General features: G+C 41.6%; 2 protein-coding genes across 4 annotated transcripts in view; one reads left to right on the top strand and one right to left on the bottom strand.

Moving 5' to 3' along the window:
• The first annotated feature begins 5,178 nt into the window (after positions 1-5,178).
• Positions 5,179-12,987, top strand: LOC139628698 (homeobox protein DBX1-B-like). Its single transcript, XM_071490678.1, has 4 exons — positions 5,179-6,561; positions 7,060-7,143; positions 10,335-10,537; positions 10,691-12,987. Exons 1-4 carry the CDS (start codon positions 6,192-6,194, stop codon positions 11,012-11,014), a joined length of 981 nt encoding a protein of 326 aa, XP_071346779.1. The 5' UTR covers positions 5,179-6,191; the 3' UTR covers positions 11,015-12,987.
• Positions 12,988-13,222: 235 nt separating this feature from the next.
• The window catches only part of ckap5 (cytoskeleton associated protein 5), a 37,978-nt gene continuing 28,988 nt past the window's right edge, over positions 13,223-22,212 (bottom strand). For all 3 annotated transcript variants that reach the window (XM_071490573.1, XM_071490583.1, XM_071490592.1), the window contains 11 exons: positions 20,399-20,572; positions 20,155-20,275; positions 19,862-20,041; positions 19,574-19,761; positions 18,738-18,813; positions 18,466-18,654; positions 18,145-18,282; positions 17,925-18,008; positions 17,685-17,844; positions 17,437-17,558; positions 13,223-15,604 (listed from right to left, as the gene is read on the bottom strand). In XM_071490573.1, coding sequence (XP_071346674.1) covers positions 15,344-15,604; positions 17,437-17,558; positions 17,685-17,844; positions 17,925-18,008; positions 18,145-18,282; positions 18,466-18,654; positions 18,738-18,813; positions 19,574-19,761; positions 19,862-20,041; positions 20,155-20,275; positions 20,399-20,572 — 1,693 coding nt within the window. In that variant the 3' untranslated portion in view covers positions 13,223-15,343. The remainder of the gene's footprint in view (positions 15,605-17,436; positions 17,559-17,684; positions 17,845-17,924; positions 18,009-18,144; positions 18,283-18,465; positions 18,655-18,737; positions 18,814-19,573; positions 19,762-19,861; positions 20,042-20,154; positions 20,276-20,398; positions 20,573-22,212) is intronic.

Raw genomic sequence — 22,212 nt, 5'->3', positions numbered from 1 at the left:
ATTGGGAGGAATGACAGAGGTTTGTTTGCTAGTTTGTTGTTTTTAAGCATTGAAAAAATACATGTAGATTTACCAGTAAACAGCATCTCCAAAACTGGATAATCTCCAGGACATCCTGCCACCAGTTTTTGTAGGGACTATTTCTTCACTAGGGTTCCAGTGAAAATTGCTTACAGGTAAGAATTTATTCTTTAATGTAATATTGTTTACTGCAGTGACTCCCATTAATCTCTGTGGTCAAGACAGATAGCACAAAAAAAGTGAGATAGTGAGAAATTTGTTTGGGTGTGTGTGTGAATTTGGTGTAATGATCCTTTAAAGAAGAAACAGATCTGTTAGACTTGGGGAATAGTGAGGTAAATCACATACTCTGATCTTTCATAATGTCATCTTTAGTAATTAATACACCATTAATGATTTATTTTACACTAATTCATAGCAGATTTTTTTAATATGGTTACAGGGCTACTTTGTCTGTCATGTATGGGGATGTGAACAACTTGCAGGTGCTGCCATAGGAAATACAGATTGTTTTTTATCATATGGCAGATGATACTACAAATTACTGTCCTATATTAGCTCCTCTGGTTGTAACTTCAGTAGCGTTTATGGTGATTTATAATCAGAACACATGATGTAACCAAGACATAACCTTATGAAATCATGTATCATTCTCCATGGCAGTGATTTTTAAAGTGGGTTGCCAGGAGGCACTAGGGGTCCTCAGTAATTTGGAAGGAGATGAGGAAGAATGCAATTATTATTTTATGTCATTATTATAAAATATAATTTATAAAATTATAACATCAAAATCTTTCTCATGCTTAATTATACAGGAACACATCTGTGATTGCTTGAGCTCAGTTTCATTAAGGCATTATCTCACACGCACACACACAATGTTGTTATACTAAACTGACAGACAGTACCTATAAATAGAAAACAGAAATCTAATGAAATGATCAAAGATTTGAAATAAAAATGTAATTGTTATTGCATTTAATAAAAGTAAAAGAAAATATATTCAAAAGTTGTTGTTTTTTTTGCTTTTTTTATGTTAGTATTTTCAGTGGGTTTGCAAAAGGGATCCCCAGCCAGAAGCTAATGCTAGTCGGGGGGCCTTGGCATGGAAAAGTTTGGGAACCCCTGCCCTATAGAACCATGTGCTGTATGATGTATTGTGATTATTTTCTTTTTATTGCGAGTGTGTGATCATAGTATGAGTGTATGATTGTGCAGTCTTGCCCTTTTTGCCTTTTCCAGAGTTAGGCCAGGCTTGAAGTGAAAAGAACAACCAGATATTCATAAGGGAGTTGGGTCACTGGAGTGTTTGGCAGTTTGGTGCAGTGGAAGTGTCTTGATAAGGGAGAGACAAGTCTTCGTAAGGTTTTATCAAAGCAGAGCAGGAAGGAATGTCCCCAAAAATATAGAACGACCAGAAAAAGTTCAGAAAACACTCAGTCACATTTGAGGAGTGGTCTGCTGTCAGGGTCAGTGAACGTGGAGCAGAGTGCTCCAGGATAAATCAAGGTGAGAACCCAGGTTCCTTAACAGGTTTGTGGAAGAGATGCAGAGCTACTCAGTTATTCCTGTATCACACAAATCAACCAGCCAATGAACAAAGAATCAGTGACACTGGAGAAATGAACCGTTATAATACACAGCTAAGAGAGGATTCCAGTGGAAGCCCAGCATTCATGTTAAATGATGTTTTGACCTGTCACTGGGCCCCGCGGTGGGGATCAGGCCGGGCTGTCATACATCTGCTGGGCGAGAAATGATGCTTGTTCAGAGAAATATAGGCGACATGGAAGGTGGACATAGAGGGGGAGAGCAGCACATGTTCAAATACCATTAGTCACAGGTCTTATCGCTCGCCCTCAAGGACTTACATCTCACACCCTAAAGTCCCAGACCAAATCTTCTTTAAAGGTTTCTTTGTTCATCTATCCCCTCTGTCTTTCTGAAGTCCACCCACTGCAGTCCATGATCGACCCTGTTGTCAGAACACCACAGCAGTGACAACCTGTTTATTTAAAAAATAAATAAATACAGCAAAATTAATTCATAGAAACAAATTTAAATTTGGACTAGTTTGTTTCTGGGAAAAGGTCAGAGGTGGGTAAGCTAATATTAAGCTAATATTTAGAGCAATATATAACTTGTCCAAGAGAAAGCTTAGCCTGTTGGTTGTTTTTTGCTAATTAAATGCTAAATGCTAATTAGATTTACCACAGTCGTAAGTAGATAATTTGGGGTCAACACATAAACAAATGTGAAAATGCGTTGATGAATTTAAGCGTTTGCTGCAGCAAAAAGAGCTTAAGGTCAAATATATTTGAAAATATGATAAATAGCCTCCTGTCATCATTTAGACTGATGGGGGGGGGGGGTTCAGTGTTTCTAAACTTAGACTCAGTCAAGTGAGCAGCGGGCGTACAGACAACCACCATGATCAAAGGCCATCAGAACAAAGCTGACTTTAAGTCTCTCTGTTTAAATCACTTTAAGCAGAAAGGCCTCCTGTCTCCCCAACATGTAGACTGAGTGACAACTGGTGACATCACAGGATGATGAGGATGGTGATGATGCAATGCCCCGATAACAATTCTGGATTCATGTGATAAAATACCTGCTGGGATTATTTCAAAGACCTAACCTCAGTCATTATATTAAGTGTCTTAAATGTAGGTTTATTCTCCTCAGTGTATTTCGACCACAGGAAGCAGACAGAGGTCTACAACAGAAACCACCATCAGCTTCCTTTGTGAACAGCCTAAATCATGTCATGAAATTCATTATCAGATCCAACAACATATTTACATACTGGTCTTAAAGCTCCTTTCACCTTTGACTGATGCTGCTCTGACTGACAGCAGATGAGGGGATGGAAGGCGGGCGCGCTGCTGACAGTCGCTTCATGCTTAACGGGATCAGAGGAACCACAAGGCCAAGGCTCAAGTAGAGGAGGGTCTGGGTGAGGGTGGTGATGCTGGCAGCAGAGAATCAGTTAGTATGTCATATTCCAATTTGAAGCATGCTCCCTGTTGGTGAACTAGCTTATGACAAAGCACTGATGCAGCGCTAAAGTCAGTGCAGTGCACATGCACTTCACACTTTACAGCACTGAAACACAAAATGAGATAAATCACATTGTAAGAACAGCTGTTGCTGTTCGCATGAAGTGTGTGGATAAGAAGCAAAGCGAGGCACAGTACGACATCAGAGAAGACTTCCTGTCAATTGTTGACATTGAGGCTTTGACAGACCATTGTTAATTCTGTTGAAGAACAGATCAACAAAGCAGATACTGATGTGCAACCTTTGTGTGGTCATGGCTCTGATGAACAGAGCTCAGGCAAATTTACTGAAAGAGAAACATGAGCACGCTCTGTATACTGAGCAAGTTTAATTGTGGTTTGGACATATACTGCACAGTGGTCTGATCTGCATGACTGAGAAACAAGATACAGACCCTCCTGCCTGAGAAAAAAAGTCAGCTTTGAACATCATGCAGCTGTCTTCACTTTCACTGAGCTGCATCATCCAGTGACATCCAGCCTGGCAAAAATTTGTGAAATACTCTCTGGCGATTCTTCTGTCGAGACAGTCGATATGGTTCATAAAAAAAAAAACATACCACCTGCCTCAACACCTTAAAAAAAGAAAACTGTAATGTGGTGATCTTTATCACTGCAGCAGAGGAGGTCATCACATCATTTAAAAAGAGGAGATAAAACAATGAGGCAGAGTTTGCAAAGATCTTCCAGGAAACATGCACCAAAGCAGCAGATATTAAGTCTGATCTCTGAAAGGTCTGTGAGATCCACCATCAGCAGCTTGTTATCACTGCTGGACCCTCATGCAACACAATTGGCAGAGAGATTCACAAAACACAAAGAAGTGATTTGTACCTGCAGTTCTTTGCTTCCAGACCACGTGAAAACACTGAATGAATGTTCAGATGAGAAAACCTGAAAGATGTCAGAGGCTGTTTGTGTGTGGTGAAGGCAGGAGGTGAAATGTGTTTGGACTCCTTGGCATTTTGGAAACACCTCCAGTCACAATTGCTCAGGTTGAGAGAAGTGTTTAAAGACTCTGGAGAATTAAAGACTTAAGATAGAGCACAATGACATCAAAGTGACTCCAGAGGAGGTCCTGGATATTTTCAGCAGGAAAAAAAGGTGGAGACTGGACCTAGTGTTATGGGGTATGCAGCATTCTGTCATTATTCTGTCTTGATGTTGATAAGTCTGCTTCAACCAAATTAAAGAAAGGAGTAAATCACTGGTCTCCAGTTTTTAAATTCCTATGATTTAATAAGTCAGATGTCACGACACTGACACTAACTGACACTGACTGAGTGATGAAGCTACACCATTGGTTGGCTGAATACCATGTGACTGAGTGATGAGGTCACAGTGTAACTGTAACATTATCTGATGTGTCTGGTTTTTTTTTGTTTTTTTTGTTCTAAGCTAAAATGGAGAGAAAGAACCAATCAGGTGCATTAAAACACAAAGAGTGAAAGAGTAAGACAAGTTTAATTGGATCCTGTTTTCCTCCAGCATCTCACTTCTTATCTTGTTCATCATCAACACATCTGTGATGATGATGATGGAGTAGATAATTAATCAATCTAATGTTATTGGTAGCACGACTAGCCTGACAGTAGCTAACAACAGGGCTAGCACAAGTAGCATCCTCCAGGATGAAAAATGAAGCCAACAGTGAAGAGCTAAAAGCTGCAGTTCCTCTAATGACCACTAGAGTCTGGCTCCAACAGTGAGTCAGTCCCCATAGACTCCCATGTTCAAATGTCCAACTACAGCAGAAATAAAATGTTTACAGCCTGGGACAGATAACGGTTTTGGTCTCTAGAGCTAATTTCCTCCTTCATGACAATTGTACAGACGTTGAATTTTTATATAACTCCCTGTTTAAATTTTATTAAGGTTTAAAATTATGCAAAAATTGAGTGTATGGCCACTTTGAGTGACAGGTGGGTGAGCGTATGGTCGCCACAAACCAGCATGCACGAAAGTTTCAGCTCCAAACACGCCCCACCTGCCCACCGCCCTTGCCCATTTTTGGATTAGCTAGGAGTAAGGCGGAGTCAGGCACTGCCAAGATGGCGATGGCAGAGCAGCCCACCCTGAGCTTCAAAACCTCGTATCAGAAACCTGTGGGTGATGTGACAGAGGCTACGTCTGAGTGGGAACAACTGATGAGTGAAACATCCATAATGTGTCTTTATTAATTGACACTGTCTATATGAATAGGCCCTGTATAATGTTGTAGACCACTGTGTCTACTTTCTGTTTATGTGATTCTCAAGGAAGACAGACATGGCACTGTGCATCAGAGGTGATGCTGAACTGTCTGTCAATCAAAGCACGTGGAGCGTTGTGTGCGTCCTGTGCTGAAACATTTCAACACAACTGGCAACCTGTTTTCTGGTTAGTTTTTTTAGGACAAGCTTGTCTGACAAAGTGAATGAAAACTGTTTTCTTGGACACATGGGCTCTTTCACTGTGGTGCACCTTAAAATGACTTTATCAGAGGGGCCCCACCAGAATACCCCGCCCCCTCTGTACTGAGAGTTTAGCTCTGCCCCTGCTTCATCTACCACCAAGGTAAATTATCTAATCAAATGGTTTTACGAGGTCAGAATTAATGTAAGTTGGACCACTACAAAGGCACCTGTAGTGCAATGCGTTACGTCATGTGTTGCACATGCATCTCAGTTTCCATTAGTGGAAGAATGACAGTTCAATATCAGCTGCAGAAAAGCAACCACAGGAATAACATGGATCAAACCAGCGGGTAATGTAACTGTTGTTGACTGAGGTCCAATCACAGATCAACCAGAGAACCGCTGACCAATCCCCTCGCCTTGAACTTTCAAAGAGCTTCATGCTGAGAGATGAACTTGTGCGCGCGCACGTGCACGTGTGCTTGAGCGTGTGTGTGTGTGAGTGTGTGAGTGTGTTTGTGTGCGTGTGTGAGTGTGTGTGTGAAGGAGTGACTCCCTTGTATAAAATCTAAGAGGGACACAGACACAGATACACAGCGAGCACAGAGTGAGTGTGTGTTGTGAAGGTTCCTCTTTATTTTTTCCTCAAGAAAATATCTGTTAAAAAAAAAAAAATTGCAAAAAATCGCAGGAAACTTTTTCTCTTCAGACAACCATGATGTTCCCCTGCAGCGCTCTGCCGCCTCCTCTCTACCCGGGCTTACTGCGTCCTCCCGCTGCTCTCTCCTCGCCCCTGACCCGGTCACTGCGCTCAGGCTTCCTGGTGGAGGATCTCCTCCGGCTGAGCCAGCCCGTCAGTTACCTACATCGGACTTTCTCCTCCAGAAATCCGGGGGACGTTCTCCCGCTCAGCCCACGGCCGGGCGCCTCTCCTCGGGCGTTAGGACCCAGCACAGAGCGGTCTGTGGTTCAGAGCTCCGGCCAGCAGACCTCCTGCAGCCCCGGCTCTCCACAAACTGCCTGCCCGGCCTCCGGCTACCTGAAGTTCGGCGTCAATGCGATACTGGCACCGTCCACACGGAGCGGTGAGTATAATGAGAAAATACTGGATGATGGACAGTCTGATGATTTTTGATTGATTTGTATTGCAGAAGGTTATTACTACTATTACTACCACTGCTAGTGCTGGTATTAGTGATAGTAATAATGATAATAATAATTATATTGTTAGTCCAAATGACACTCTCACCATTGTTGTAAAATTGATATATATATATAATTTATTAAAATACTGAATTTAGAAAAAGTAGATAATATATTAACTCTGTTGAATCTTAAAACCATAAAACAAATAAAGTTGTATATATAATATAAAATCGTATGTTAACTTTAAAACGTAATCCAATTCTTTCTCCATTGGCAAAATTATCACTTGATGTGTTGTAATATTATAAGAGCCTATAATTGCTTAATGATGTTTATAAATTTGATATTGATATCTTTGGTGTTATGTTTTTCTGTTCATGTTATTTATTCTGTTGAGAAACACATGAAGTCAGTTTGTGTTATTTCTTCTCCTCCAGACCAGAGTTTTCAGACCAAGTCCTTCCCTTTGCCTTTCTTTGATGGAGGCCTCCATCCCTTCATCAGAGCTACCTACTTCACAGGTAGGTGGACTCACCACTGCCTACACTGGCATCAGTAGTTTCAGAGTTCCACGACAGACGCTGTTCATTTACAGAAAAACCATATTTAATTTATTAAGAGAGAAAAGCACCACTTTCACCACTTATTTATGTCTGTTTTGTGCATTGACATCTATGTATCACTCTTTGTTGGACGTTTATCTGAGGATATAAACCTCATTTTCACTTTCATTCAGCTCTTATCTGTTTAGTACATAATGTACAAACAGATTAAATTAGCACTTCTCTGTCATTCTCAGTCCATTTGAATCCTCTTATTAATACTAATAATTAACACCTCATTTGTGATTTGCTGTCAGGCAATATGATCAGTTTGCAGGCACTTTACCCTTATTTTTGTTATAAGAAAGGAAATATGATGAGCAAAAAATGTTTTCTTTGAACTGTCCTTTTTATAAGGTAGAATAAAAATCACTTAACACCACTTATTATAATAATATTAATATATAATAATAATAATATATCTGCAGGGATTCAATAATATAAATGATGAAACAGTCTCTGTACTTTGAACAAATTTTTTGGGGGGCAAATTTAATTTTCCTTTCCTCAATGATGAGTAAATAACATTATATAAACATTATAACACGTTTCATAGAGATTAAAAAGAGTGGTTGGTAAAAATGTTATTTTATTTTATTTTATTCAGAAAATATTTTTGCTTGATCTCTATTCTGATTAGTTATGTTATTATAACTCAGAGGGCATAGTCCTGTCAGAGATATACATGTTAATGAAGATTACAGATTCATTAACACCTTTAAAATACATAATTAAGAAATCACAGGCTTTTGATAATGGTTACTAACTCATGGTGCCACAAATTGTTCCTATGTCTTACACATCTATGATTCAAGGAATGTTTCAAACTGATGTTCATTAAAATATTAATTGATTAATTAGCTGAATTGCTGTGGTTAATAATGTACTTTGAATTAACAGATAAATAGAGATGAGTGTAATAGTCCTTTTCTCTCTGACTATAATGACTCTCTGACTATAATGAGTGAGTTTGAGACAGGTCACTCCTCTGTGGGAGAAAACATTGAAACTGAGAAAGTCTGGATTTCACAGCTTCTCAAACTGCATGTGAAAACACATTTTTCCATCACATGCAGATGGTTAAAGACGCCGTCAGCCTTTTAGCATGGGAATACCCCGGACAGCTTGGAAACAGCTCTGCCAATTTGAAGGCCTATTTAGGCTCTACACTGACTGCTGACATTAGCACCAGTTGTCCTAATCTACAAATTAGTCCAGTTTGTCACGCTTCAAATATATTAGTGCCGTTTGTCATGGTCTAAATGTGAGGCGGGTATCTTCCCAGCTCAGGAACTCGGCGCCTCTTCACGCGCCGTCGTTTTCCCACCAAGCCCCTCTGCCTGCCTACAAAGCTCCCAGCACCGTGACCAATAGGAGCCAAAACCACACACACACAGACACACGTGCGCACGCGCACACACACACACACACACACACACACACAGACAACACGCACACACGCACGCACACATCATGAAGGTTTGAGTTTGAAATGTTTCTTGCAGGATCAAATTCACAAGTTTGAACCTGGATTTGATTTATTTTCCAACACTGATCAGCACATTCACCAACTCTACCGAAAAAAAAGAAACGTTCTTTGTATTTTCAGACAGAACATCTGGAATAGCAGTCACAGCAGGTGTGTAACACTGAACAACCTCTGTGTAGAACTTGAGTGAAGACTTTCTAACAGCTCTACATTATGCTGACCTTTCTTTAATGGGCCTGTAATATACTGGCCTGTCGACGGCCTTTTCCACTCAATTCATTACAACACAATCACCTTTCTCTCTCCATTTGCAGCCTATAACAATCCCCCTTCATGCTTCATTAGAGGCAGTGTGAGCTGAGCTTTGGAGGGCCCGTCTTATTAGCATAGGCTCTGTTTCCACTGCCGGACAAATTGGGCTTTTAAATATCAAATTTCAGGCAGATCAAGTATATTACAGGCAGCATTAGGCAGTCTGTGCTGATGATGGAAAAAGGAAGGTCTGATACTTCAACCAATGAGAGTCAACCTGCAAAGAAAAAAAAAACACAGAATACAGAATTATTATTATCTTAGCATTTAAAAAAGTATATTTATTCATATGTATTAAAATTTTAAAAACAATAAACTCTGTAGCAGCTGATAATGAAAGAACTGCAAGAAGTTGTTGATGTCATTACAGCAAGTAAATCCCCCCAGAATCACTTTTGGGGCGACCCGATAGCCGGGTGGTTAGGGCATGTACTATGTGAGCACTAATGCTGAACAGGTGGTTCGACTCCCGCCCACCAGACTCTTTCCTGCATGTCATTCCCCTACTCTCTGTCCCATTTCCTGTCACTTTCCACTGACCTATCTATAAATAAAGGCTTACAAATGCTGAAAAAATAACTTAAAAAAAAAGAATTAATCACTTCTCTCACCTGTATCTGTTCATACTGTCATACAGATACAGGATCAGTAATCAATCAGTCATTGATATTGATTAAAAAAAAAGTCTATCACTCCCTCCAGACGATGCCTGTTCCTGTCAGTGCTGTGATAATGAGGAGTAAATGTCTCACCATAGACTGGATGTAAAACATAGACTCTGGGTCTGAAAAGTGAAGCCAATGCTGAAGAGCCTTAAAGCTGCATCTATCTAATGACCATCAGGGGGCGACTCCACTGGTTGTAAACAGAAGTCTGATTGTATAGAAGTCTATGGGAAAATGTCTCTACTTCTCACTGATTTATTACCTCAGTCAACGTTTTCCTGATGAGTTTATGGTCTCAGTCTCTAGTTTCAAATCTTCTTCAATACAACATGATGTTCATTTTTAAATTATGCTCCATTTAGAGGAAAATAGACAATAAAGCAGGGGATGCATTAGAGCGGGGCTACTGTGTGATTGACAGACTGCACCACACACAGTGACCTCCCTGTAAGAGCACAGAGCAGGTCAGATCCATACTTTTGATGTGTTCTATAGAAGAATCTGTATCTTGAGAGTTGATGGCAGGGACCCTAAAGGCCCTCACTCATTTTACCTGATCAGTTATTTCCAGAGTGCAGGGAAACACCTCTGGTCCAACATGTGATCATTAAACCTGTACTCTCTCATGTGTTCTGTGCCTCCAGCCTCCTCCTCTGTGATTCCTGTCCCGGGAACGTTTTCATGGCCCCTGGCCCCCAGAGGGAAGCCCAGGAGGGGCATGCTGCGGCGGGCCGTCTTCTCAGACCTCCAGAGGAAGGCCCTGGAAAGAACTTTCCAGAAGCAGAAATACATCAGCAAACCAGACAGGAAGAAACTCGCCAGTAAACTGGGACTGAAAGACTCCCAGGTGCGAATGGATGATTTGATTTTGTTAAATTTAATTGCTTTATATCATGAGCAAGAACAAACATGTTTATGCACCATTGCTCTTTTATTTTGGTCACATGAAACCTAAACTAATCTGTGACTGACGTATTGTTTTCCTCTGTGTCTCGTCAAGGTGAAGATCTGGTTTCAGAACCGCAGGATGAAATGGAGAAACTCCAAGGAGAGGGAGCTGCTCTCCACCGGCGGCTGTCGCCAGCAGACCCTCCCCACCAAGACCAACCCCCACCCAGACCTCACCGATGTAGGCAGCACCTACTGCCACACGCTTGACAGGACGGCACCCACCAGCCAAGCACAGCTGGACAGCCAGGAGTCACACCTTCACCACCAGCACCACCAGCACCATCATCATCATCATCACCACAGTCCTTCGTCTCCATCAGACTCCAGTAAAGAGCTCATAGAGTCAGACAGTGAAGAAATCACAGTCTCTTAAGAGCCTGAAGAAGCCGGTGAATGGAAGTTAACACCAGAAGTGCTTGAACCTGCTCTATTCATAGCTGTATTTTCTCAGCCCCCTCCCCCCTCCCCTCCCCTCCCCTCCCCTCCCCTCCCCATGTTCCTGTACAGTGTTTGTATTACATTTATATGTAGTTCAGTGTATCTATACAGTTAATAAGGTATACTGAGCTGTCTTAGATTTAATATTTGTAGATTGAAATGTTTAAATGTTTAACTCTTAAATATACAAATTGTTCTCTCTACACATATTTGTATTCTTTATATTTTCTCAAATAATAAATAAATAAAAGGTTTCATCTAGTGTTGATGTTAAGTGTTTACTGATATAAACAGCTGGAGCTAAACTAACATTAAAGGCTGTTAAACATTAGCTTAGTTTTGGTTTCAGGTTGGGGACAGGTGTAAAGTTGTATATATAATCCCCGGATGCCACCAGAGGTCACTGTATCTGAGGTTCACGGCACATTAAAGCTCATTGAGTTTCATCCACAGTAGCCTCACAAACTGTTAAGACCCCTTCACTTTTTCTACACTTTATTGTGCTGTAGATTTAATTTTAGGAGAAATTTTTACCCATTAATCCATAATACGATGACACAGTGAAAACGTCCCCAGAAATTATTGCAAAATTATTGAAATCTCTTATTTACAAAACCGTTCAGAGCCTTAATTCAGTAGTTTAGCTACAATTGCAGCTTCAAGTCTTCCTGGGTAAGTGCCCACAAAGTTTGTACCCCTAGATCTGGGCAGTTTATCCTGTTCTTCTGGCCAGATCCTGGATGTGAAGTTCTATGAACGGCTGTCTTCAGGTCTCTCCTCAGACATTCTTTGGGTTTAAGTCTGGGCTTTGGCTGCTCATCATGTTTTCTTGGCTGTATGCTTCAGGTCATCATGGTCACATGCTCTGTGCAGCACGTTTTCTTCTCTGTATTTGGCTGCAATCGTCCCTCCCTCAGTTCTGTCCAGTCTCCCTGCTGCTGCCGCTGAGAAGTGCCTCCATACCACGATGCTTCCACCACCATGCCTCACTGTAGGGATGGTATCAGCCAGCTGATGAGCAGTGTCTGGGGTTCACCAGACACAGTGCTTGGAGTTCAGCCCAGAGGGTTAAAGACCACAAAATGTCCTCCTCATGCTGCGAGTACTGTGTTCTTTCTTGCCCTGTTACTTAGTTTGGCTGGACATCCCACTCTGAATCCTTCTTCCATTTCAGTCAGTTCCCACTGCAGCTTTAATGTAAGGTGATGTGTATTCTTGTGATGACGCAAAGGTGCAACTATATTATATATTGAGTAAATATTGTGAAGCATGTGAATTCCTTTCTCAGCAGTGATGTGATCAGATAAAAAAAATAAAGACAATTTATTAAAGGACTTTTCAAAACAAGACTCAAAGTGTTTCACAATGAAAGCATTTAGCACAACAGAAAAAGATAGAAAGAGAAAACAATAGAAAATGAATAACAGAAATACACAAAAGAGCAAAAAAATAAAAGCAAGAGAATGAAAATAACGTTTGGGGAGTTCTTAAAAAGTGTTTTGAATTAAATGATGCAATTGTGAGAGTTTTGCATGTGAATCAGCAGAACGCTCAGCCTCCCTGCGTTTTACACTGAAGTCTGGGAACACGCAGCTGACACCAGTTAGCCAAGCTCAGAGACTTCAGGTTAGTGTGTGGACACAGCATCTCGGAAATGTTCTCAGGTTAACATGTTCAGTCTGGCAGGTAATAACTAAAATTTTTACACAGATTCTGAACTCCACCGGCAGCTAACAGAGAGAGGCCAACAGTGGGGGGGGGGGGGGGGGGACGTGCTCCCTGCGATCCGCCTTCAAACGACGGCTGCAGCATTTTAAACTGCAGCATTTTCACTGAGTGTTACAATAATCTAGTCATGAAGGCACAAAAAGTGTGGATCAATCTTCTCAACGACAGAAGATCTGCTCCAAGAAATATTTAACAGGAAGAGAAAATGATGAATGTTACAACTTTTTAAGTATGAACAGAACAATTCAGACAACTCATGAGAATTTTCTTCCTGCTGCAAGTTTTCAGGTCCAACTTCCTGTTTAGCTGCATCAGTTCAACACAGCTGCAAATAGTATAGTATAATAAATAGTAAATACATCGACGAGACGCCATTTTAGATTATTTTACAAATAAAATGAGCATAGACACAGAATGATTGTTAAAAAAAAACAACAAGACTTTATTGCCATTTTCCACTATGGATTATACAAGGAAAGCTGGAGAGCAACAATGTAAGACTGACATTTGAATTAAATACAAAAACAATGTTATTTATGTTTTTCTTTACTCAACATTCAGCTACAGAACAGATGACTAACAGGGCCATCATCATCGCCGTCTTCTTTAGAAAAACAATGACTTAATTAAACAGCTTATTTATTAATGCAAACTTTATTTACAGGAGAAAATTAAAACAATCACTGCCTTCATGCCATGCTCTTTAAGCCTACAGACACAAAGTGAACTTCCTGGATAAAGAGCCGTACGTATACAACAAGTTTGGTTGATGCACTTTACAGTGACCGCCATGATGACTCTTCAGTCCTGTTCTGCTGTTAAATAACTGAGGGGAGGTGTTAATGGAGGACAGTACATACAGTATTTACAGCTAAATGTCAACCCACAGCACAGTCCAACACACAACTTAAACACACCTGTACACGGCTCTGCTGGGTCTGGACTTCCTGAGTGAAGCAGCTCAGGATCTGAGGCTCAGTGTACCACCAAACCTCTGCAGGTTTTAATCACAACCAAACACTGCGGCCGATCATCTCCAGTTTGTCTGGGAGGAAAATATTTTTTGAAACCACTAACTTTAGACAATCGCTTACTAGAAGGCCACAACAGAAGAATTTCAGAATAAAACCGGACGGGTCTCCTGTGTAACCCCGACCAAACAGAAAGAACTTCCTCCAGCATCAGCGGTGGCTTTCAGAGCCTCGTCAGTTTTTTCAGAGAGATGACAGAGGAGAGGTTGATGTCACTGTAAATGCTTATCAGCTTATTTTATCACCCTACAGACACACACACAAAAAATGTCTGAAATGGACAAATCAGACACCTTTTGGATTAAAACTAAGTGCTGAAGCTTCAAGTCATATTTGTAATATGTGCTATTTTGAAAGAGGCATCAACCTCGTCATCATTTACTGACGCCAACAAAGGAAAAGTGAACTTTCTGTAATTATTCCAAATCACTAGATGTCCCTACGTAAAAGAGGACACCAGCTGAAATCACTGAGAAATACAAACTGATACCATGACAGTGCACGAGTGTTCAGTGTTGAGCCACAAGAGGGCAGTCACACATCTACACATGTGACCTCAGCTCTTTACAACAGTGTTTCCATCCAAACACAGCAGCAGCAGCAGCAGCAGCAGCAGCAGCAGCAGCAGCAGCGATGTGGTACGTCATGGTGAAACAGGAAGAAACAACATTTTGTATTTTCCTGCGACCACATGAGAAGCGCTTCATAACAGTTAAGTGGTTAACAACCTTTAAATATGTACAAGCATACTGTGTCGTGATATTAAAGAGGAGAGAAGGAGGTTAAGTTCACTATTTCATTATTAAGATGCAGTGAAAAGTGGACACAGGAGGGGGAGGGAGGGCCAACCTGAAAGAGAAGGCTGGGACAGGACAGGAGGGGGGAGTGACGTGAGGTGGGCGTGACAGTTTGTTCGTCAAGATCAAACTGCACAGACTGAGAACTACATCTGACTGTGAGATCCTGTGCACACAACATCAAAGCTTCGTCTCTTCTGTCCTGATGGTCGACACTTAAAAACAAAAATGATTTGATGTGGAGATAAAACATTTTTTAATGAGTTTGAATTGTTGCTAAAAACACTTGGATGGTTTCTGCAGAGTGTGTGTGTGTGTGTGTGTGTGTGTGTGTGTGTGTGTGTGTGTGTGTGTGTGTGTGTGTGTGTGTGTGTGTGTGTGTGTGTGTAGGCTAAAAATCACAGTCACTTCGCTGATTTAGCCTTAGTTAAATCTGAATGTACTCAGCTAAAGTCAGTTCAGGGTGTGTCTGATTTCTAACATCATACAGGCACAGTGGGTGGAGTCAGGTTCAAATTCGACGGTGTGTTTGTCTGTTGCTACCGGATTTGTTGATACAGAGGGGTGGGCTTTAGTGTCCAAGTGCTTTCTACGTCCATCTACCAGAACAAGAATATAAACAGTGAGTTAAAAAGGAGGATGTTGTGTTTTCTACGACCAGCTGGACTCCACAGGCTGAGCGGATGAGATGAAGTGATGACGTGCTCCTTACTGCCGGTTGCTCTTTATCCTCTCCAGACGTTTCTTCAGGTCGTCCAGGTTGGCTGCCGGCGAGGCCGAGCGTGTGTGTGCATGCGTCGGGGAGTGGGAATGTGCGTTGTGTTCCTGCTGGTACATCTCTCTGGACTCTTTGAGCTGAGACAGCTTGCTGTGGAGCATGTCAGTGGAGGACGCCACCGACGGCTTCGAGGACAGCAGAGAGGAGATGGCAGGTCGCTGCTGAGGCTCGTCCTCGCTGCCTCCAACACCCTGATGGAGGTGGGAAGAGGAAGAAGATGGACACGTCAGCTTTTATCATGTACATACAGTAACTATTACTAAGGGTTGTTGCTGTTCAGACTGAGCAAACATTAAGGCCTAAATCAAAGTTTAATGATGCTTAAGAAAACATTTACTTCACCACGACCGCTGCATATCAAAAACATGTCACTCCAACTTTTCCAGAAAATTCCACAATACACATGTATAGTACTACAGCTGTGTCACTGTAACAACTGCATTTCATTTATTTTGACTAAAACCAAACATTAACCGTGTTCACCTGGTTTTACAATGGAGCTGAGTGATTTGAAGAAAATGTCCGATTGCAATTTTTCTGACCAACACTGCAAAATGCAATTTATATAATTTTCTATAAATTAACAGAGACCTTTATTTGTTTTCTCCATAAAAAACAAACAACATATTTTGTGCCAAACAAATTTGTCCTGTTTGTGCAGGCAAAGAATCACATGAAGATTTTTTTTAAACCAGTGAGAAAAGTTAATGTTTAAGTAAAGTTAAGTTTTCTATAGATGGATTTACCAGTTTAGCTGTGATTTATTTAGGTTTTATATTAGTGATAAATTACAGTTACATTACTCAGTCATAAATAATAAGATTTAATCATGACATTTCAATGTGTTGTTACACTGTAGTTAGTGATAAACAGCTACACAGTTGGCTGGTTTTGATAATACAAACATCAGGGTGTATTCATACCACCTTAACATTCACAACTCTGAACTGATATAGATCAACGAGATCATTGCTAGAGGAAAAAAAACACTCACCACTCTGTCCTTCTGTACATGTACAGACACCAGCATGCAAAGGGTTTATCAACCAGAAAACAGCCAAGACTTTGTTTTGTTGCTTCACCAGCACATTAACATTAACGACAGTTGTCTTTAAATCTGGTAAAATCCACAGATTGAGATGTATGTTGAATAAATCTGCTTCTATTTGTTCTCATAACATGAACAGGTCACTGTTTTGACCCCTTGACTTTGTTATTTATAGAATTGTGACCTACATACATCCTAAATATTTCAACATTTTACAGTTAAACTTATAGCGCTCTCTGGTGGACGGATGATGTAAGGTCGACAAACACAACTTCCTGATTTTCTCTTTCTAAAAATCCCTCAAACATATTTTCGTACAGTAGGGATGTACAGATCCAGTGAATCTGTACTGATTCTCATTAGTTTTCTCTTCTGTTCCAGTCACTTAAACATGTGCAAAGCTACCACTGATTCTGTCGCACTTCCTGTTCCTTCACAATAAAAGCATTTTAATATGAAGGCAGCAGGTCTTTGTGAAAATGAGCGTAAACTCATTTCACAGCAGCTAGCTAACGCTACCAAAATTACCCGATATTGTTTTTTTAAACAGTAGATTTAGACATTTTCTGCACTTTGAGAATATGAAAGTATTTGACCCTTTGCTATGACACTTGAAATTTAGCTCAGGTTCCTCCCATTTCTTCTTATCCATTGAAGTCCACCAGTGGTAGATTCAGCTGAATGGACATGATTTGGAAAGACACAACCATCAATGCAGCACTTCACTGATCTGGACCTTATGGCCGAGAGGCCAGACAGAAGCTGAAGGACTCAGACTGAGAAACAAACATACTCTGGTCTGATAAAACCAAGATTCATCCTAAGTGTCTGGAGGAGACTACAGATCATGCTTTCAAACCATGCAATGCAACAAACTGCCATAAAAGCTCTGTGTGTGTGTGTGTGTGAGTGCGAGCGAGCAACAGAGAGAGAGCGAGAGAGAGCGAGAGGGAGTGTGAGCGAGTGTAAACTAACCCTGGAGGTGTTTTCCAGTCCTTGTCTCTGTCTCAGGATCTTCAGTCTCTCATAGTAAACAGCTGGTTTCAGCTCTTCATTGCTGCTGCTCAGACTGGAGTCCATACCATGCTGAGGGATCACTGCGCGCGCACACACACACACACACACACACACACACACACACACACACACACACACACACACAGTTACTGTACACTCCTGACTTCATTCTCACCGAAGCACTGAGTGAAAGTTTCCAATTGTACCTGCTGAGGTCTGGATGCGAGACTTGCCCTCTCTCTCAGATTCGATCATACGAAGGCCTCGCTCCACGTAGCTCTGGAAGAACTGGGACGTGTTTTTGAGGAAGGGCTCCAGGTCTGCATCCGAGTACTTCTGTTTGTACTCATACAGCTCTGTCAAACCCTGAGAGGAAGATCGACACATTACTCCTGTTTTCCAGGATCTTTGTAATAATAAACCTTTTGTTTTCTGTCTGTAGGTACCTCTTTAGTGTTCTCCTTGGACCCAATCTTCTTGAAGATTTCAGACAGAATGTCGCTGACCTTCGCCTTTGACATTCGATCCTCCTGGGAACAAAACAAAGGACAAATTCAGTTATGCAACAGATTTAACAGATACACAGAATAACTGAGTTTGTTTATATTGTTGACAGAAACATACCAAAGCCACACTTAAGTGGATTTTTTATTGTGTGGTGCTCACCGTGCGCAGACCAGACTTCTCGTTGCCTCGGTCGCTCTTGAGTCCGGACAAGTTTCCAGAATGTTTGACCACCCGCCTCAGATGGGCCTCCAACTCTGACTCATTGCGATTCTCTATCATTGATAGGTGGTCCAGGATCTGTTTCATTAACACAATGAAGACATTAATACAATCAGTAATCAAAACTTCACAGGTGAAACAACAACAACTCAGGTTTAACTAAATGCTGCATCACATTGTAATACATGCATACAGAATGTGTGTGTATGTGTGTGTGTGTGTGTGTGTGTGTGTGTGTGTGTGTGTGTGTGTGTGTGTTACCTTGGCCCCAGTGAGCTTGCAGAGCGTGTGTAACAGAGTCTTGAGGGTCCTGTGAGGGACGTCACTCTTGAGCTGCTTGAGTTTCTCTTTAGGGAAAACTTTCATGAAGTTGTGGACCTCCAGTAAGATCCGATCCAGGTTGATGCTGTTGATGGTCTCTGGGAGGAAGCGGATCATCCTCCACAGACACTGAATACACAAACACAGGACAGTCAGTCTGAGGTGAACGATAATGACATAGGATGTGTCAGGTCCTGTGCTGTGATCCTTACCTTCATGATGAGTTCAGAGAACATCGGAGGACCAGCAGTCGTGACCAAACTGTCCTGAAGCAGAATCAGCAGAGCACTGCAGAGACAACAACAGACAATAAATGTTAATTCAGAGAGGTGCTGCTCCTTCACGTTAAAAAGTTCAGGTGGTTCAGGCGTCTGATCAGGATGCTTCCTGAGCGTCTTCCATTGGAGGTTTGCTGGTCTAACTGGTAGGAGACCCTGGGGTAGACCTGAACACACTCAAGAGTTTTATATCTCACCTGGGCTGGGAACCACTTAGAATCCTCCAGCAGGAGCTGGATGACATTACTTGGGAGAGGGAAGCCTAGGCCACCTTATTTGACATGCTGCCACTGTCATGCAAGTCTGAATCGTCCGGCAGAAAGGAGATGGATGCATAGATCACCCTAAACCCTACACACTGGTTCTTAAAAACTGCTTAGTGTTTTGCTTTAGTGTTAAGATGTGTGAAACTACTGTCAATTAAAGAATTTCTCAACAGATATTTCACCTGCAATATGCCCTACAACACTCACAACAATTACAACTGGTAAACACAGAGGATGTTTGAGTTTTTAACAGTGAACAGTGTCAAAGGTAAAACTGAAGGACATTAGAATAACAGGGAGTCTTGTTAAAATAACTGCTACATAATACTAGATACATATTTGTGTTGTATCTGATCATAATGTCAGAGTCAGGTGGGTGAAATTCATGCTACAGAAAACCAGCAGTGTTAAAGAAGTACAGTGACTACTGGGCTTGGAGAGTAATGTCATGGTAGCAAATTAAGTGAAATTTCATTTTGATGTGAACCGGTTCTTCACACTAACCTGATCATGTTGGTCTGGTCTGACTTCTCCAGGACTCTGATTATCAGCAGGTTGACAGATCTGATGAGCTGCTGTCCGTCCTCGATGTCCTCCACTCTGCTGTCTAGCATCAGTGTGATCAGACCGTGCATCAGGTCCTTCAACACACCCATGGATGCCTCTCTGGCCAGGGACTCCATGGAGAACAACTGACAGAGAGAGATAAGAGGAGGTTCATGAAGATGTTAGTGTCACTGTTGTAGTTACTGCCACATCACCTCGACACAGCAGCAGCAGACAGCAACTCACAGACAGCATGTTTCCTATGATGCAGCTGTACAGTTTGATGATGTCCTTCTTGTCCAGCCGGTCGTCGGCCATGTGTGTGTTGTAGATGAGCCTCAGTTGCATGAAGGTGGCAATGAGGAACTGATCAATGTGTCCTGACATGACCTCCGCTTTGTCCTCCTGCCGCAACACCTCATCGATCTGTGAGAGACAAAACACACACGTATGATCTCATTCTGAAGCATATCAACAGTGAATCATGACCATGTGTTACATAGAACCACTGCGTGTGTGTATGTCTGTGTGTGTTATACCTGAGCCAGTGCCTGTATGCTAGTGTTAATGTCACCGCTCGCCACCTGAGAGATGACAAAGTTGATGGTGGAGGCCGTGCTGTTGTGGAGGTCATCAAAGTGCGGAGAGACAGAACGCATCCTTTGAACGCAGAAGCACGAGCAACATTAACAACAAAAAGATATTCATCTGTGTGTTTTTAATACTTTATATGTGCTTCAGTGTCCGTTAGACTTTGTCAGTCAGATTTTTGAGTGAGGTTACTTGGGTTCGGGGATCATGATGGGCTCCAGCAGCTCGTCCAGCTTGTGTTGGACGAGGTCTGGCAGCTCACACACTCTGCTCTGGTCCATCTCGATCATGTCCAGGTCTAACTGGAACTCCTTGGGGATGGAGGGGTGGGAGGACTCACTGTGCTGGGTGTTCTGACGGGCTTGGCTAGATGGGTGTAGGGAGGAGAGAGGTTGGAGGATAGATGGTGGAGATGCAGGGGGAGAGTGGAGAAGACAGTATATTTAGTCCAGTGTATCATCAATCAGTGGCTTACAGCTCCAGGTCTGACTGACACAAGCTTTTACTTGTTAGTGTGAGAATCAGTGAGTGTGAGGATGTTTGTGACAGTCCTCAGTCTAATGTGAATGTCAATTAATGTTTGATTTCCAATCGTAATATGGCAAAAAAAATATTAAGATGATATTGATCTGATGGGTTCAGTGGGTTGCCCCTGCTTTGATTCTAATGAAGAGCTGTTTGGGAGAACCTCAGTTTTTAAGTACTAAAGCGTGTGAATAGTCTGATCTTTTAAAATTACAGTTGGACTGTCAGGACTGGAGCTGATCAGCACTGATTGAAAAACAACATCAACATTTTTATTGTTTAGACAAAAAAACACCACTGAACAACTGGAGTAAATTACAATTCTAAGCATTTTCCTTCAACAATTGTTGGCCACGTTAATAATGAATAATTAACTGGTTAAACACTTTTAAAAACCAACTGACAGACTGTTTCTGCAACACAACCTGAATAAACTAAATATTTGTGTTAATTAGTTATGATTTACTGCTGTTTCACCTGTTACTTTGATCAAACAAATCTCTAAAGACTGAACAAAAGTTTCACACATTGCTTTAAGACTATAAACTTCACATTGCTAAATAAGCAGAGCAATTAAAACCAACATATCCCTGTATCACTGAAAAAGGCTGTTGTCTACAAATGTCTTTACTGAGTAGAAAAAAAGAAATTTACTGCTTTTGCAGCTTTTCTTTATGTATGAGATAATCTTATCTCTTATGTATGAGAGTCTGAGTCTGTTCACCTAACTACAGCCACTGCTTCCATTTAAAGAGGAGATCCACACTTTCCTCACCATACAGGACCTAACATGTCATGGGTTATGCCACAGAGACATTAGGTACTCAACCGCCTCCATAGCCTGTGTGTATCAGATAATGCTGTAGGGCCACCTGTTTACCAGTTTGGTAACTGGGCCACCAGCATGCACCTTTCAATTTGCATCATGCCCTCCAACTCTCCTGCTCTTTGGATGCCATTACCGTGACCTCCTGTTTACTGGAAGGAACCTTGGGGTCATTTTTGACCAGGACGTGTCCTTATACTCACACATAAAACATTAACAATCAGAAACATCCTGTCGCAAAGGATGTTGAAAAACTAGTCCATGCATTTGTTACCTCTAGACTGGACTACTGTAATTCTTCATTATCAGGATGTCCTGATAACTGTCAGCACGAGTACTGACAGGAACTAGAAAAGAGATCACATCTCTCCTGTGTTAGCTTCTCTGCATTGGCTCCTTATAACATCCAGAGTGGAATTCAGAATCCTTCACTTTATGTACACAGCCCTTACAGCTCACAGTACCTTATTATCCCGACAGAACTCTCTGCTCTCTAAATGCAGGTTTACTTGTGGTTCCTATGGGAGACAGAGCCTTCAGCTGTCAGGCTCTTCGATGAAGCTTATAGGACTTTTTCAGGTGAGACCAGAACCATCCCCAAGTTATGCTGCTATAGATCTTGCTGCTGGTGGAACTCCCATGATGCACTGGGCAC

This window comes from Trachinotus anak, unplaced genomic scaffold, assembly GCF_046630095.1.
Source record: "Trachinotus anak isolate AG129_WGS33_773 ecotype Australia unplaced genomic scaffold, CSIRO_AGI_Tana_v1 ptg000002l, whole genome shotgun sequence".
Lineage (NCBI taxonomy): Eukaryota > Metazoa > Chordata > Actinopteri > Carangiformes > Carangidae > Trachinotus > Trachinotus anak.
Note: the sequence above shows the minus strand (reverse complement) of the source record. Positions and strands in the feature narration are given on the sequence as shown.

Excerpts from the sequence above, each read along its gene's own strand:
- LOC139628698 (XM_071490678.1), top strand. The coding sequence starts at position 6,192 with ATGATGTTCCCCTGCAGCGCTCTGCCGCCTCCTCTCTACCCGGGCTTA. Across the intron at positions 7,144-10,334 it reads CAGAGCTACCTACTTCACAG|CCTCCTCCTCTGTGATTCCT; the intron begins GTAGGTGGACTC and ends CTGTGCCTCCAG. Across the intron at positions 10,538-10,690 it reads TGGGACTGAAAGACTCCCAG|GTGAAGATCTGGTTTCAGAA; the intron begins GTGCGAATGGAT and ends TGTCTCGTCAAG.